Source organism: Drosophila sechellia, chromosome 3R (genome assembly GCF_004382195.2).
Source record: "Drosophila sechellia strain sech25 chromosome 3R, ASM438219v1, whole genome shotgun sequence".
In the NCBI taxonomy this organism is placed as follows: Eukaryota; Metazoa; Arthropoda; class Insecta; order Diptera; family Drosophilidae; genus Drosophila; species Drosophila sechellia.
The window spans coordinates 26,657,814-26,673,654 of NC_045952.1; the positions used below are offsets into that span (position 1 = coordinate 26,657,814).

At 43.8% G+C, this 15,841-nt stretch overlaps 1 protein-coding gene across 2 annotated transcripts in view; it reads left to right on the top strand.

Moving 5' to 3' along the window:
* LOC6618748 (nucleolysin TIA-1) overlaps positions 1-15,841 on the top strand; it is an 84,461-nt gene that overhangs the window by 47,219 nt on the left and 21,401 nt on the right. For both annotated transcript variants that reach the window (XM_032721798.1, XM_032721799.1), the window contains exon 3: positions 1,809-1,896. In XM_032721798.1, the coding sequence (XP_032577689.1) occupies positions 1,809-1,896 (88 nt within the window). The remainder of the gene's footprint in view (positions 1-1,808; positions 1,897-15,841) is intronic.

The window sequence follows — 15,841 nt, forward strand, 5'->3', positions numbered from 1 at the left end:
GCAGTTTTGTTAGTTAGGGCAATAAATTGTTGGCTTCATTCGTTGGCCGGGGATTGAGGGGTTGGGGTTGTGTCAGATGCAGAGATTGCATAAAATAAATTGGTCAGCGATTGATTTGGGGGATTTGCCGAACAATTTATTACCACCGAGATAAAGGCATTTGAGTGTCAACATCAAAATGGCAACATTCCATTCCAGTCGAATGCCCGACCCAGTCAAATATTTTCCCTTTAATCCTTTTTGCGTGACCTACACGGAAACCAATGTTGTTTGTGACTGATGGGCTTTTGGGGTTGCACTTTATCAGACTTTTAGTATGTTAGTAACTGATTCAAGATAATATTTAATATTTATAAAAGGAAACTATTACTGTGTTGATCAGTACAAAAGAAAATGACACTGCTGGTTAATAAGTCACTGTTAAAAGATTTTATAAACTGAGCTACATGTTAATTATTTTTACTTTAAAGTAAACTTTCCTGGCCCTGGATTTTTTGCTGAGTGAATCTTTAAGGCAACATTTTACAGCACATTAGGCAGACATCCGATTCGAGTGGAATTTAAACCGCTTAAGTGAAAAGAGAAGCGTCGACACGTGCTCCATTGCCCGGACAGGGAGACAGCGATTCCCAGCGGTGCTCGAAAAAAGAAACCGCAAAAACCGTATCTCAATTGCAATCACTCAAAACAACGGAAATGACGCTTAGCACAAGTTCCTGCCGCTCCGGCGGACGAACGGACGGACAAATGAAAGTACCACAGCTACGGGACGACGCGCAGCACCACCGCCCCAGCTACTAGCCACCACCCACCCGAATTGTAATTCATGTCGCTGGGGGAGTTTTCTTTTTTGGCATATTTGTCAACTCTGTTTCCACTGCACACATGATGAGGTGGGGCGTGGGGTGTGTGGGAGTTTAGGGCCGGCCACGCCCACCAGTCGTACTCCACTGACGCGCACATTCAAGTGCAATTTCCTTGTAATGCGAAACTATGTCATTTTGGCACGGACGCGAGCCGAAAAGCAGTTTCAGGATCCCGGATGGTCTCTGCTGGTCTGTGGGTACAGGCAAGCCTCAGAAAATCAACAAAACTGGTCAATTAAACAATAAAGCTAAATATTTAAAATAAATCACTTTTATTAGATTTCTGTACGTAAATGCTTAAACATATTTTTAGTAGAAAGATTACTAAAGTGAATGCACATACACCACTTCCGAGCAAAACTATTTATAGATGTTGGCCCGTGTTTGTCGGCAGCGCGTGCATGCAAACATGACACGTTGGCGCACTTGTGATGGCACTCGTGTCCACCTGGCAGCCGGCTCCTGGCAGTTTTCACCCGGCGATTGCATCTGCAACCGGATGCGGAACCAGATACTCTGCATCTGGCTCTGAGCTAGAGCCGGAGTGCTGAAAATAGCCGGCAACAACCGGCAAGCAAAGTGGCAACTGGAGTGACGGGCTCAGGGTCTCAGGGAAACGATTCCGGGATTCGGGGGCGAGATCCCAGGCAGCCCGGCTGACAGTCGGCATTTGATAATGTCAAGCCCCAAATCAGCAACAGACACCGGCCAACTGGGGGACTCGGAGCTCGAAACTCGGGGGTGGACAATTGCACGTTGCGATTTCAGCCAGTTGCCACTTGGTCGGGCACACATGGCCATCTTGGCCATCTCAAGTGTCTGTCTGGGCCGTCGCGTGCGGTTTGTCGTCTGGTCGCCCGATGGCGAGACTAAGCAACTATAGTTTAACTCTTGCCCAGACCGTAATTGCCGCTGAATTTGTCTCCCTTTTTGTCTTTACAGAACAGTTTCACATTTTTGTGGGCGATCTGAGTGCCGAAATCGAAACGCAACAGCTGAAAGATGCATTCACCCCATTCGGAGAAATATCGTAAGTACCCGCATACGAATTTTTAATAAACTATATTGAGCTAATATCATATGTATCAGATCTTACAATTTGGTAATCGCCTGGGTCACTACTTTTTAATTATTAGAACATTACCCACTCCAATACCTTTTCTAGCATCGATTCCTTCTTCTGCCAGCACATTAACTCCAATCAAAGAACATTTTTCCGCACTTGTGCCGGCCGAGCAAATTGTTAAATAAACAAACAAGCGGCAAATGAAGTCCCCCGTCTTTCTGCGCCTAATTTATGAATAATTAGCGAGCCGAGGGTGCATGTCGAAGGAAACCGCGAAATGTTGTGCCACAGCAATGTGAATTTCTCTTATTTCTGGCTCTGCTTTGCTTTTGTTTTTTTCCGGCTGGTTTTCTGGAAATCACGAGTGAATGGTCCATAGAAACTGCGGCTGTGGCTGGGGCGCCAAAGCAAAGGGCAATAAATTAATAATTTAATTTTCGACGTTTTTGTTTGAGCAGCTAAAAAGGGGGAAAAACAAAGTGCATCGGGGACCGGGACCAGTTGAAAGCCACAAGCCGCTGTCGACGCCGAGGCAAACAAATGATGCCGGGCGACTGGCCCAAAAAAATATTAGAGCAGAACAAGTGAAAGCAAATAAAACTGATTTATATACATACACCCCTGATTCAAGTGGGGGGCTTACCTTATATATATCTTACCTTATATATATATATATATATATATATATACTTGTGCGCGGCTCAGAAATGTTGCGTCTGCTCATCAGGTCACTAACCAAAAAAAGACGTCCTGGGAGCGTTTTTCGCAGGCTTTTCATTTGCCATTTCCTTAATTAATGAGCATCAGGCTTCGTCTCCGTCTTCCATTCGCCCCTCGCTATTTGCTCGCAGTTCTTTTGAGAAACGTTGAACTCATTTTGCCAGAAACTATTTATTCGAGTGAACACTCAAAAAAATAAAAAAAAACATTGCAATACTGTAGTCAGTATAAAATTCTCTGCTTAATTTTATATATTATACGTGTCAAACTTACCTTAAGAGTTTAAAGATAATCATTATATTCGTTTTCTTTAAACAATAAGTACAAAAAAATTTTCATTGTGCAACGGCAAACATTCGTTTAATATTTTTGGGGGCTTGGCCTTTTGAATTTTTAGTAGCTTTTTATCCCGGGGCTCCGGATCTGCAAAAACCGTATGGCGGGAGCAAATCTACGAAATAATTACATTTTCCATCTACACCTGAAGTGGTTCTCCGCTGCCTTCGGGGTCCAAGGATTCAAGGATCCAGGCAGCCGGCTTCAAAGACATCCTCATGCCAGGACATCCTTCGCCTTCGCAGCTGCCTTCGCCTCTTAATTTATTGCTCTTTATGCCTTAAGTGCCCGCGTGGGAAATAATCGCAAATATGTTGTCGTCTCCGGCTTTACCTACTTTTCATCATCAGGTTAACAGCACTCATGGGTGGATTTTTCATTTAGGACGCTAAATTTGTACAACAAATTCGCCCCCAGACTTGAGCTCGTTTTTAATTAACTGGCCTAACTTTTCAGCTGCGGTGAACAGTGGAAACTTTACAGAGTAATATGTGTGGAAAATTCGACATAACTGAAAGTTTTTGTGGTTTAAGTTTCGGAGACGGGCCACCAGACAGAACTCATTATGGAAGTCGGTGAGAAATTATTGAAAAGCAAAGGCTGCGGAAACAAAAGGAACTTAATCCCTCAATTAATTGCTTCCCTTTGGCAATACAATCGCAATCGGCAACCGTAATCGCACTGATAATCCCTTCAAAATAATTAAGTCTCTTTGAGTTTCCAAATCAATCAACACCTTGCTCTTAATCAAAACCACCGAGCTCCCAGCACCCAGCACCGTCACTTGTCCACTTTCCCAGCACACAATTTGCCTCTGGGGCACCACTAATAAATAGTTTCCCTATCGCAGATGCTTAATGGACTGGCACCCACCAAAAATCTGATTAGACAATATAATGCGAGGCCCCTCATTCTTATGAGGCTGGCCATAAAACACAACGCCCCGAGTGTGTTTGCTTTAATGCAGCTAATTAATTATTCGACTGGTCGAAAGGATCAACATAAAACCCATGACCACTTCAAGTTGGCCAATTAGGGAGATTCGCAGAAACCAATCGACTGCAGCAGCAGCAGCAGAGTAGCATTAGCAGCCAAGACGATGACGGGCAGTTCAAGGGACTCGAGATATATATAGTTAGTATATGGTTATAATACTATTCGTGACCGGGCACAAAACTGAAATTCAATTATCCGCCTGCGGTGGGCGGCACAAATTGCGTCTGCTTGTCGCTGCAGTCGCCGCAGCCCAAAACCATAACCAGATAGCAGTGCTCCTGATTAATCACTTGCAATATGTTCTGGCCTCGATTTCGAACTCGTTTCACGAGGCGCATTAATAAATAAAACCAGAATCAGATTCAGAATCGGAATGGGGATCGGAATCAGAAGCAGTACCAGCAACGTAGAGACAGAGAAATAAAGAAACAAAGGAGTTCGGCACAATGGGCAAATTGATTAGCGATCGGGACATGGACACGTTCTGGCCATTTGGCAGGACTACTGTGAGTCCTTGGCTGATTAGTTTCCTCGATATTGTTGCCGCCTCTCATAATTCAATTACATTTTTGTGCTGCATGGCTAACGAGGCCTTCTCGGCCTGTATTTGGCAGCCTTTCTTGCTTGTTGCTGTTTGCAGCCATTCATTGTCGGCCACAAAGGGCTTAACTTGGCCTTTGTGCGCAAGCTTGGTTCGCACGAATTTCCAAATTTCCACGAAAAAAGTTCATAGAGCAATTAATCTTTCAACAAATTTCAATGGGTTCCAATTAAAGCTTTAAATTAAAAAGCAATATAACATAAGCAATACAAAAGTTTGGATATTGAGGACCGGAAAGCCGAATTTATTCCTATAATCCTACTTTCCAGCTTTGACAAAACTTTTTTTCCCGTGCACCCACACAAAACTTATGCTGAACTTACGTGTAAAAGTCCCAAAGAGGTTTCCCGAAAAAAAAGCAAAGAAATCAACAAGATAATAGTTGATAGTTGCGACTGGGAATGCGAAGGTAAGTAAACTCACTCGCTATCTCGTTTGCTTTTTTCGGTTACTTTTAATGACACTTGAAAAAGTTTTGATTTTGGTTTGCTGTCTACCATCGCCAGACTACAGACTCCTTTGCCACCTGGCCACGACGTCATTACGCTGATGCTCCTTCTCTCCATTTCAATTTTTTTTCAGAGGGGCATATAATTTTGTCGCCCCGTTTGGGACCCTCGATTGGGACTATGCTGAAAATGAGCAAAACTTTCAACTTAATCTATTCAGAAAGTTGGCCAGCTTCAGCGATGGATTCAGCCTCAGCTTCGGCCTCAGCCCTTTTCATAAACTTCAAAATGCGCTTGTGCACGTCGTCAAGTTAACTTGGCTCCTTTCTGCACTTCTGCAGTTGTACAGTTCTACAGTTCGACTTTCAGTTGCAGTAAGGGGAAACGGAAACCAATGATCGGCGACAAGTGGGCGGCGGAAATGGCGCAAAAAGTTGAGCGGCCCGCGCCATCTAACTCTGCTGTTAAGTAGGCGGCGGCTTTTGTTGCGAGGCGGCGAGTGACAAATCAAAATCGCATTCAAATGCGACGCGGCGTGCAGCGGAAGTTAATGCGAAAAACTTTTGCCCCAAAACGCGCACAATCAGTCAAGCATCATCTCCTTGGCACTCTTAGCGATTTTCCCTGCACTTGGAAATAAACTTAACCCTTTAATTTACAAATATATATTTATGGTCTAGAAAGTAACTTTGAGAAATACCTTTTACTTAGCATTAAATATGACATAATGAGACTATAAAAATGTTTTTGTTACACATCTTTCATTACTATTTTTGTTCAAAATCTGTATTAAAAGTTTAGGAAAATGTAAATGCAACATTTGGCTTACTTTAGAGTTCATTTTTTCTCTATGTGATCTTCCCGGACTTTCTCGCAATCCTTCGCTCTGTTGTGTGAAAAATGAGTCTTGGCAGTTTGTGTTGCAGCCGCAAAAGCCTGACACTTTTTCATGCCGCCTGCGACGATTTATATTTGTGGCAAGTGTCAAATGTTGGACCAAGTTCTGCGACTTTAAAGCGCCACTCAATGCAAATTAAAGCAAATTGAAACCGGGCCGAGTACATTCAGCTGTGTAAACTTTTTAATATAATTTTAATGACCAGCAAAGTTTGCACAATCATTAAATGGCAAACAAATTTCGTTTTCAATTTGTACAGATTGTGTATCAATACACACAGGTTTAATGCTTAGATAATAGACTGAGAGCCAGGCTGTGGCGGCAGCATCATCGTCCCTGGATCCTGGGGCATAAATTTATTTAATTTACTTTCATGCCGCGGCCAGGCAACTTTTCCCATAAAATACGCATTAATTCATTAAAATTGACAAAGGCGAAACACGAGTGCCAAGCACGGTTGGCTGCCTTTTGGACAGTGTCTGTTGCCAAATGCTCGGCGACTGAGTGAATGAATGACTGAGTGACTGACTGGCTGGCTGGCTAGCTGGCTGACTGGCTGACAATGTCCTGCGTTTTTGGGGCCAACTAAACGGAGCCAAAACAGTTGCAAAACGGCGCCCCACAGCGGCTAAATGTATATAAATAAAAGTGCTTCAGAGCGGCGGCGCCTTTTAAAATTAAATCAACGGAAATAAAAGGGACAACAAGGGATGTAAGGGCAGCAGCCCAAACTTTTTTATCGCGCCAACAAAGCCGCGCCAGAAATTATGCTGCAATGAAGACGACAACGAGTGTAGTCCTTTTCGTCCTTGGACGAGGGGCGACAATTTTTGGCTGCCGCTTAAAATGGCACTTTGGCTGCCTGTCATTTGCAGGCAGCGCGGCACAAATTGAATTTAACTGCAGTTTCTGGGCCTCTGGTTCTTTGGTCCTCCGCTTCTCGGCTCTGCCCGGAATTGAGCCGCTGCCAAAAAAAAACAAGTAAACGGCAACGACGGCGACGGCGGCGATGGCGGCGGCTGAGGAGTCGACCCTCCGGGGCCCGCACATATGTTGAAAGTTTATCACTTGGCCAAATAAAAATTTGCTACTCGGGCCGAGCTTGCCACTCCACGGCCTTGCTCTAAACTTTTGGCTACAAATTTATTGGCAATAAATTGACTGCCATTAAAGTAAGCGAATAAAAAATGGCTGCCAACGCATAAATCCCCCAAATAATTTGACAAAATGAGTCACACAGATTGAGTGGCCCATTTTATGTGCCTCCGGCTCTGCGCCGAAGTCACAGGTGCAATTTCGACACGGAAATGTAATTTTAAAACACTCAACGACCTCTGGGCCAGCCTCCTGAAGTTTGAGTCGGGAAAAATTAGCGGAGAGGTACAAAATAATATAATCATGGACCAATAAAGTCGGTCCATACACTAAGGAATAAAATGCGTATCAAAACTGGGAATACGTTACTAAAGGGTATACATTATTGTTGCACTAAGACTCTACTTTGCATTGCTTCCATTATGACATCATTCTATGAAATCAATTAGTCCCTCATTAGATGGGCCGTGGTTTTTCGCTTAGTGTGTCGCCTGTACAGGTGCCCCTACCACTTGAGTGACACTCTGCGGCAGGATGGCGAAGAAGGAGCTGCAAACAAGAGAAATCTAATCAAAGCTAATCCAACAAAAGCGAATGCCGGGGCAATGTCAAGCGCCTTTTGTTTGCCCCAAGTGGCGTAAGCGCGGAAATTTGCTTGACCAGACTCAAGGGCCCCGGCGATGGTAGACATTTATTTAAAATACAAGCTATAAAATGAGCTGCCGGATGCGGATGTGGATGGCGAATGGCGGATGCTGGACGGCCATGCAGATCTGCCACAGAGCCATTCAAGTGTCGAGTGCCCTGTAATTGCCGGACAGAGGTAAACGCCCGAAGGGGCGGTCCCAAAGTAGAAAAGATAAGGGCAAAGAAGATCGCGGGCTGGGGGTGAATTAAATGAATTTGATTTACGTTTTTAAAGCCAAATAAACGCCTTTCAATTAAGTCGAAAGCCGGAGCAGCAGCTGCCCGTCCGTTACCTCTTATTGACTTTGGCAGTGGCTGGCTGTGCCGCTGACAGCGTTCGTTGGCAGTGGTCTCTGGCAAAATACTCGAAAAACCACAGCAAACACCTGACGAGTATTCATTCGATGCCACCTGCCCCGAGCTGGGGCCATCTCTTTCCCGCTCCTTGTCTTGCGCCTAGCTCCCTCTCCCTTTCGACCATCCACAACCGCCGTTTGCTCATACGCCCTGTTGCCTCTATTCGCTTTTGTCGTTACATTTTGGAGCTGTCGTTTTGCACTTGGATAAATTTGGCCATGGCGCACGGATCTATTATGGGTTTTTTATTATTGAAAGAAAGCATTTTTATGTGACATACTTGTAAAATGCTGTGGCAATGCTTATAAAAGAAATACCAGCCCAAAGAAATCAAGCTCCTTTCCAATTTCACCATATTAGGTGGCTTTTTGCTCAGTGCACGCTCTCCGCTTGTTGTCATTTCGGTAGTGCCTCACCGTGTTCACTGATTTCGCTTGCAAATTAATGAGAAATTAGAGACAATGCCGGAGTCGGAGCCACAGTGGCGCAGATAGGAGCCGGAACCGATGGCAGGACCATTGCCACTTCCAGGTCCGCTTTCGCCGTCGTAAAAAGAACATTTGTGCTAATTTAGAAAAAGGCAAATTTGGACAGGACTTCATTACGGGCACCTAACGGCATTGGCATTGCCTTTGCTTTTGGCCTGCTCCTTGTTTGATTGATTGAATTTGTCTGGGATTGCTCATTGGAGGTCTGGGCGGTGCGGGGGTCGTTGGTTCGGGAGTTCAGGGGTCCTGGGATTCGTCATCCGGAATAATGGGCAAAGTGAAACGCTCCGGGTCCAGAAGCCATACATATTTAATATTAAGAATTTTTCCTTGTAGATTGATATCAATTTAATGTGTTTTTTGGGGCAGCAACAATTTGCATAATGTCTTTTTGATTTCCATTTAGTTTCGAGGGTCTATCAATTTGTTTAAAAACCAGCAGCACAATGGAGAATTGAATGCATTCCAAATTAATCTTTTCCAATCGAGTGCCGCAAAGCCCCGACCCAGAACCACTCCAGCGTTAGTCTGCAATTAAATTTAATTAAAACACGTGAATAGCGGACACTGCCACGCCCCCAAATAATAGGTAGGGCCTTCTCTACGCCCCTTCTATTCGCAATGCGCTGTAATTTCAGATTAATTTGCATATTAGACCGCTGACATTTCCAACAACGGCGAAAGGACTGTGACATGTGTGTGCGTAGTGACGAGTCGATTAATTGCGTTAGATTATCCGCTCCGCACGCACACACACACACACACACATATACACATGCATTGCATATGTGGGGTTGCTTAATTTGAGCCTTGAGGTAATTTCATTTCTTTGTTGTTATTGCAAAACGCACGAAGGACATAACGATTCTGGGCGACCATCAAACAAAATTATAATTGAGACCCGGCCGCACTGAAATCCTCGAGCGCACGCGCTCTTATAAAATCAACAGCTACAGAGAGAGAAATGTTACTTAATTGCTAATTGGATAAGGTCCCCAAATAGATTCATCTATTATTGTTCAGCAAAATGACTAAATTAGTGCTTAAGCTTAAGTAGTTCCACGGATATTGGTAGTTCTAGTGAAGACACGTTCTTGGTTTCTACACAACATCAATTAATCCGCCGAATACATTATTATTATAATGATATATTTCTTAGCCGTGTACTTGCAAAGGGGGTGTGAGATGTGTTTGTATAGCTAAATAGCTATGCATGCCTAATGTCTGTATTTAACTGGGCATGAACCGTGGGCAAAGTCTGGTTCTGGGCACGCTCGTAATTATCGAAGCAACATACCCAGCCAGGACCTTCCATTTCCCCTTTCCATCAGCTACTTCGTCACCCACTCACGCCACTTAATAATCAACTTACGCATCTGCAGCGAAGCACACACACACGGACAAGGAAGGATGCGTGCGTGGCTGGGTGGTTGCCACTCCCACTCCTGGCCATGATAATGTCAATTTGTCTGTGCCACATGGCCACGCGCTTTTTATGATTAAAATAGGTAATAAAATTGTGCATGTGTGGGCCTCTCGACACTGTCATCGTGCGATGAGACAGTTTGTTTGGTGGGGGGAGGCGCTTAAATTAATTAAACCAAATAGAAAAACTGAAGCGCAAAGCCACAACAAATTAAATAAAAACGTTGACAATTCATATGAAGCAACCAGCGACAATTCCCGAAATGGTCGAAATGACGCAAAGGTGGCGAAGCAGGTTGAATTAAAAATGATAATTTGATTTTCATTTAAACGGCTTCCACCATTTCCCTATGTTCCCAGAAAATTGTATTCATTAAGGGGCTTAAATGAGTAACTTATTCAGCAGAAGAAGCTCTTTCGTATTAGGTAATTATGTTTCGAACATCTTTAATAGCTTTAAAAGCATTCATCTGGTAACATTACTTTCAAAACGTGTATTCTTTCGGAATGCAGAACTTTTTGTCCATATTACATCTATGTAAAACTATCTCTAAATAATAACAAAATCTGAAAAAGTCTCGGCCAGATTTAAATGTCTTTCTCCACTACCAAAGTGTCGCCATCTGCTGCCAGTCTCGGCCTGATGAATTTGTTGATTTATCACAGTCATCTCAACCCACACCTACGCACCCCAAGGAATCCCAGACACGGCATATGAATATATCCTTTATATGTTTGTCTGAAGTATATAGTACATGTACATACCTACTATGTCCACAAAGAGCTGGCTGTGCACGTTGCGAGGATTTTGCCAAATGGCGTGAACTTATTTTCCAGATGTAAGCAGATGTGCAGTGCGGAGTTCATTGGCATCGTGTAACAGCTGCTGCAGTCTAAAGTCCTCGGACTTTGGCCAAAAGCGGATGAGCCGGCCAAGATGCTAAGTTTTCAGACCGACTGATTGCTTGCTCCTTTGAGAAGGCGGACGGGAAGAAGATGAAGTCATCAGATTAGTTAGTTTCAGCTTTCCCCAGCTGAAAGGCTCCTTCTAAATCAAGTCGGAGATATTAATTCGCCCACACACCTCAACTGAACTGCTGGCTGAGTAATTATGTGCGCCAATGCTCGTGCTCAGGTGGAAATCATGTTGTGTATAGTATTTCCGTTGCAATTGCGAAATTTTAAACTTGTTAACAGCAAATTGAAGCCATTTCCTGTTGCAACAAAAATATGTTGCGGCATAGTGCAGCACAAAATAAATGAGAAAACCACAATGCAACAGCAACCGACAAAACACAAAAATATCTACAAAACATAAAAAAAAAAGAAAGAAAGCCAAGGCACAAGGACTCAGGACCGAAGAAAACAAAAATGCCAAAAAGGTACAAAAGCGGAAATAAACGTTGCAGGCAGGCAGCCAAGAACCAGGGACCACGGTGCAAAGACCAAGGACCAAGGACCCGTTCCCCGGACAGGATAACCTGTTGACCACGTGCATACTGCAATTCAAACAACCCAGCTCAAGTTTTGCCGAAAATGCCAAGAAAATTGCATTTCGCTGGAGCAGGAGAAACATGAAAAAGGTAGCAACCTCGAATGGCGACGGTGCAAAATAAGTAAAAGGCAGCTGGGAAATAAACTCAGGCGTATTGTGTTTGTCGAAAATAGGCATTGGGAAAGGAACACTCAAAAAAAATGCAGTGCTATTATTATTTACGTGGAAATAATTAGCTTCGAAAGTTCAATACCCACTTACAAAAATCACAGACTAATTTTATAACAAATTGATATGTTCATACTCGCAAAATAGCTGTCAAAATAAAAACAGCTAAAATTGTTTAAAACTGCAAAATCATTTACAAATTTGTTCGAGTGCATTTCCAAGAGGTGGGAGTAAAAAGGGAATCATTGAAGGGGATGGCCGAGTGAAATGCGCGCATCGCGTGCTGCGAATGCAATTTCGGAGCTGCTGCACGACCACGCCCCTTTCCACCAAACTGCGTTAACAATTTCCAGTGAGGGCGTAGAGGAAAGCAGAGGCGGGCTGGGGCGACAAATGCAATCTACAAACAATGAAATGAATTGTCAAGTGCAAACATGCCACTGACGTGCAATTGCAACGCATATATGCAACAAGCCTCCATTGGCTGCAATTGCCGCACCACGCCACCCACCACCCACACATCAGCAGCTCGCGTTGCGAATTTATTTTGCATGCGGCTGGCAGTTAAAAAATGCGAGCTGCTTAGGCGCTTCCGCCGGTCGACTTAACAAGAGCCCATCAGCCGTCAAAGCGAGCGATAAAATGCTTTTGGCCAGAAAAGGAAGGCGGGAAAACGGCCAAAAACGAGTGGCGAGTGGATGGAAAGCGCTGCCACTTTTATGACACTGCAATTCGGCGAAAGCTGTTTAGTGTGTTGTCCTGTGCTGGGTTGTTGTGACACGATTAAAGGACTCGGCGACTGGCCGACTCAAGGACGCTGTTCTTTTGCCGCTCGCCCGCTGGCTCCTTTAAGATTTATGGTCCGCGCCGTGCACTTGCAACTCCGCCGGATATCCGGAATGACACGACAAGCAGCCGAAATGCATTGGCCGTAAACGGATACTTGGCAGCGAACGATTACTTCGCCCCACAGTAGAGGCTTTATATCCACTTCGAGGACATCTTACTGGACCCTGTGACCATAATTGTACACTGAGAAATGGGATGTCAATCCATACTTCATAATTTGGACAGAGCATGGTTGAGTATGATTGAAATCAACCAAAACCTTTAAGGTTAAAGTTCTGCAGACATTATTTGCAATGTTTGCAGAATCCTCCTATGGATTCTGCTTATTTTCGCGGTACTATCCCGCTGGCTGCTTAATCTTGGCCTCATTCAGGTCACCCACTCAGGATGTTTTCAGCAGCCTTTCGGCTGACTTTGAGTTGGATTTTCGGTAAGCAATACAAGAGCAGAGATGCCATAAAAAGGGAATGGAAACTGAAAGCTGAATGCTGCCTCTACCCACAATTGTTGCTCCGAGTTGAGGCTTGGCTTTTGTTGATTTGAACTTTTGTTCATCTTTTTTTTCCTTTTTCTTTGACAAGGCGCAGCCGATGTGGGCATGGTCATGTTATCTTGTTGACATGCCGGACGTTGACATATCCATTTTTTACAAGCCTAGACAAGCCCAGTGGCCCCTCCGGCAGCCTGGTCATTCTTTTTCTATTTGCCAGCACAGGACTTATGCTGGTCCCTGCGTTTCTGTGAGCTTGTGTATTTGTGTGTATTATAGGAATAACAATGCCATTGGCCGAAGGCAACGCAAATAACAACAACGACAATCGGGCTGCCATGAAGGTAATTTATTATTTTTTTGTGACTTGATTTTTCTGTTCTGTGGGTCAATTCCTGTCTTTCACCTCGCCGAATAGAAATAAATCAATTTTAAATCACGTCATTATTAAATGGCTATAAATGGGCCAATGCTTTGTTTTGTGGCTGAATGCCGAGTGGGTTTAGATGTGTGTGCTGCACTCACACAACAATTAACACTTGGCCATTACTTCCATTTGCGGCATGTTAATTTGTTGCCACATCAATTGCTGTTGCCAATATGCGAGGCGCATGCACAAACATACGGCGCGCTCGCAATCAAAGGCGCACCCATGCACTGAAAAAAAATTGAAGAGAAGCTAGGGTCAGCCAAAAAATTGCTCTCTTAGAAATATATCAATGTTTTGGATACACAATATTCAAAAAATATTGATATTCCTAAATTGATTCAATGACTATATTGAGTAATTTTCCCCCGTGTACATACACATAGACACCCTTCAGGACTCTGGACTCAGGATGCTTGTGCAACAATCTCACCGACAGCTGGCGCTGTTGCGGTTTGCAGCTACAACTATTACAACGGCAAGGACAGCAACAATAAGCAACGAGGGGGCTGCAAGGCAACTGGGTGGGTGGCTATTGGCGAGGGTGGTGGTTTCATAGGGCACCGGCGGCTTGCTGACAATTGCCTGACACTGGGCAGCTGCTTTATTTGCGCCGCACACGTGGGCAAACTCAAACCCCCGGTGGCGCATTGATTTGGCCTGGCCAAGTCAGACAAACAGAAGTCAGGAGATGGTAGTGGGTAGGGTGGCGACGGAGGGCGGTGTCGGCGGAAAAGTGGGCGTGGCAGGGAGACCAACCAAAACTGAAAGCGAGCGAGAGGCTGGCGAGACCCAGCGGTCGAACAATAACGCTTGAGTGATTATGCAATTGACAGCTAAATCAATCAATGATGTCAACTACATGCCGGCAAAACACACATCTACACCCACAGGCATACACACACGCGCATATATCCTGCTTGTGTGGTAGCAAACTGGCAAAACGTCCACGTTGTTTTTGACATTTTCAATTTTTTATGACAAAACTCCAAATTGGTACAAGTTGTTTTTTCAGCCTTTTTTTCTGGCTGCCTCTTCGTATTGATTGCCGTAAAAAAGTTGATGCCATTTCAACAAATTTTCTGGTTGTGCATTAAACTTTTAAACTCTTCAAATATGTTTTTTGCCGTTTTGATGCCAGCTTATTGTTTTCTTCACTGGGGAATTGAGCAGTTCATAATTATACGTGTTTTTTTATAACATTCGGAAAATAATTATTTTCATTTTCGCTTTAAAAACGAAAGAGTTTAATAAAATAAATGTAAGTTATGATTAAGCTAAGATGTTATAAAAACACTTCAGGCAAAACGTGTTCTATGTGTTATGTGTAAATAGTAAAACCACTCTCTTAACTTTCGAGAATAAATTTCTCATTTAATTAACTTTTTTGGCTGTACAGAGAATTGAAATTGAATTGAAATGATTATCGTTGGCTGCCTATTTGATGGCCCCAACTTTGGCCCAATCACAGCCACTCGAAAGGAAATTAAGCAGACCCCTTGCCGATAAACCAATGACAAAAATGATGACAAATTTGAAAGGAAGCACGAGCGGTGGTATCTGCAACTCCCAGTCAGCCACACACTCGTATTTGTCAGGACTCGTCCTTTTTGGCGCTGATTGTCGGCAATCGGCAGATGCCAACGCACGTTCGCAATCGAGAATTGTTATTGGGACGTCGAGTGATACCGCCTCGGATGATAAATATTTCATTTTTATGTTTCGGTCTATCAGGCTCTCCATATACCATACATACAAACATACATGCCACCTCCCCCGACCGCAATCGATGTATCGTATCGATGACGTTTAATTTATAAATATGATGAAGCTGATGTTTGTCTAGTAAACACCAGCAGCACGTTTGGTAAAAAAATAAGAACAGAATATATATATTTTCTATGACACACACACAAAATCGGTCTTCAATCAGCTGGGAAATCGGGGGAAAAGTTTACCCTCAAGTTTACATCTCGTAAGCGGAAGTGTACGCTTTTGTGTGCGTTATTAGCTGAGGAATATTTATGTCTATGATGTGGCTGCTTCCTGTTTGTTGCCGAAACAGTGGGGTCAATATTAAATTGCCCCCCTGGAATCCACTGCCTTGGCTCGCCATCTGGCCCACTGTATTTATCTGTGGCAGCACATCATCAATTTTGGCCACCGGAAGTAACATTTTTGTCTGCGTCGTATCTTTATTTTGTTGCGAGATGAGAGTAGCATGCGAAAGCCCACCTCATGATCTGGTAAGCCCTCGCCTCAAATCCCTCCTACTCCTACCAGTGAATAATTAATGACAAGGACAATGGCAACATCCGCTGCGACGGGATATGCAAAACACTCTCGGGGGAGAAACTCATAGACATGGCTCTTGAAAACGGCAAGGACTTGAATCGATTCTGTTCTCAATAACGCGTGAAAAGCTCTT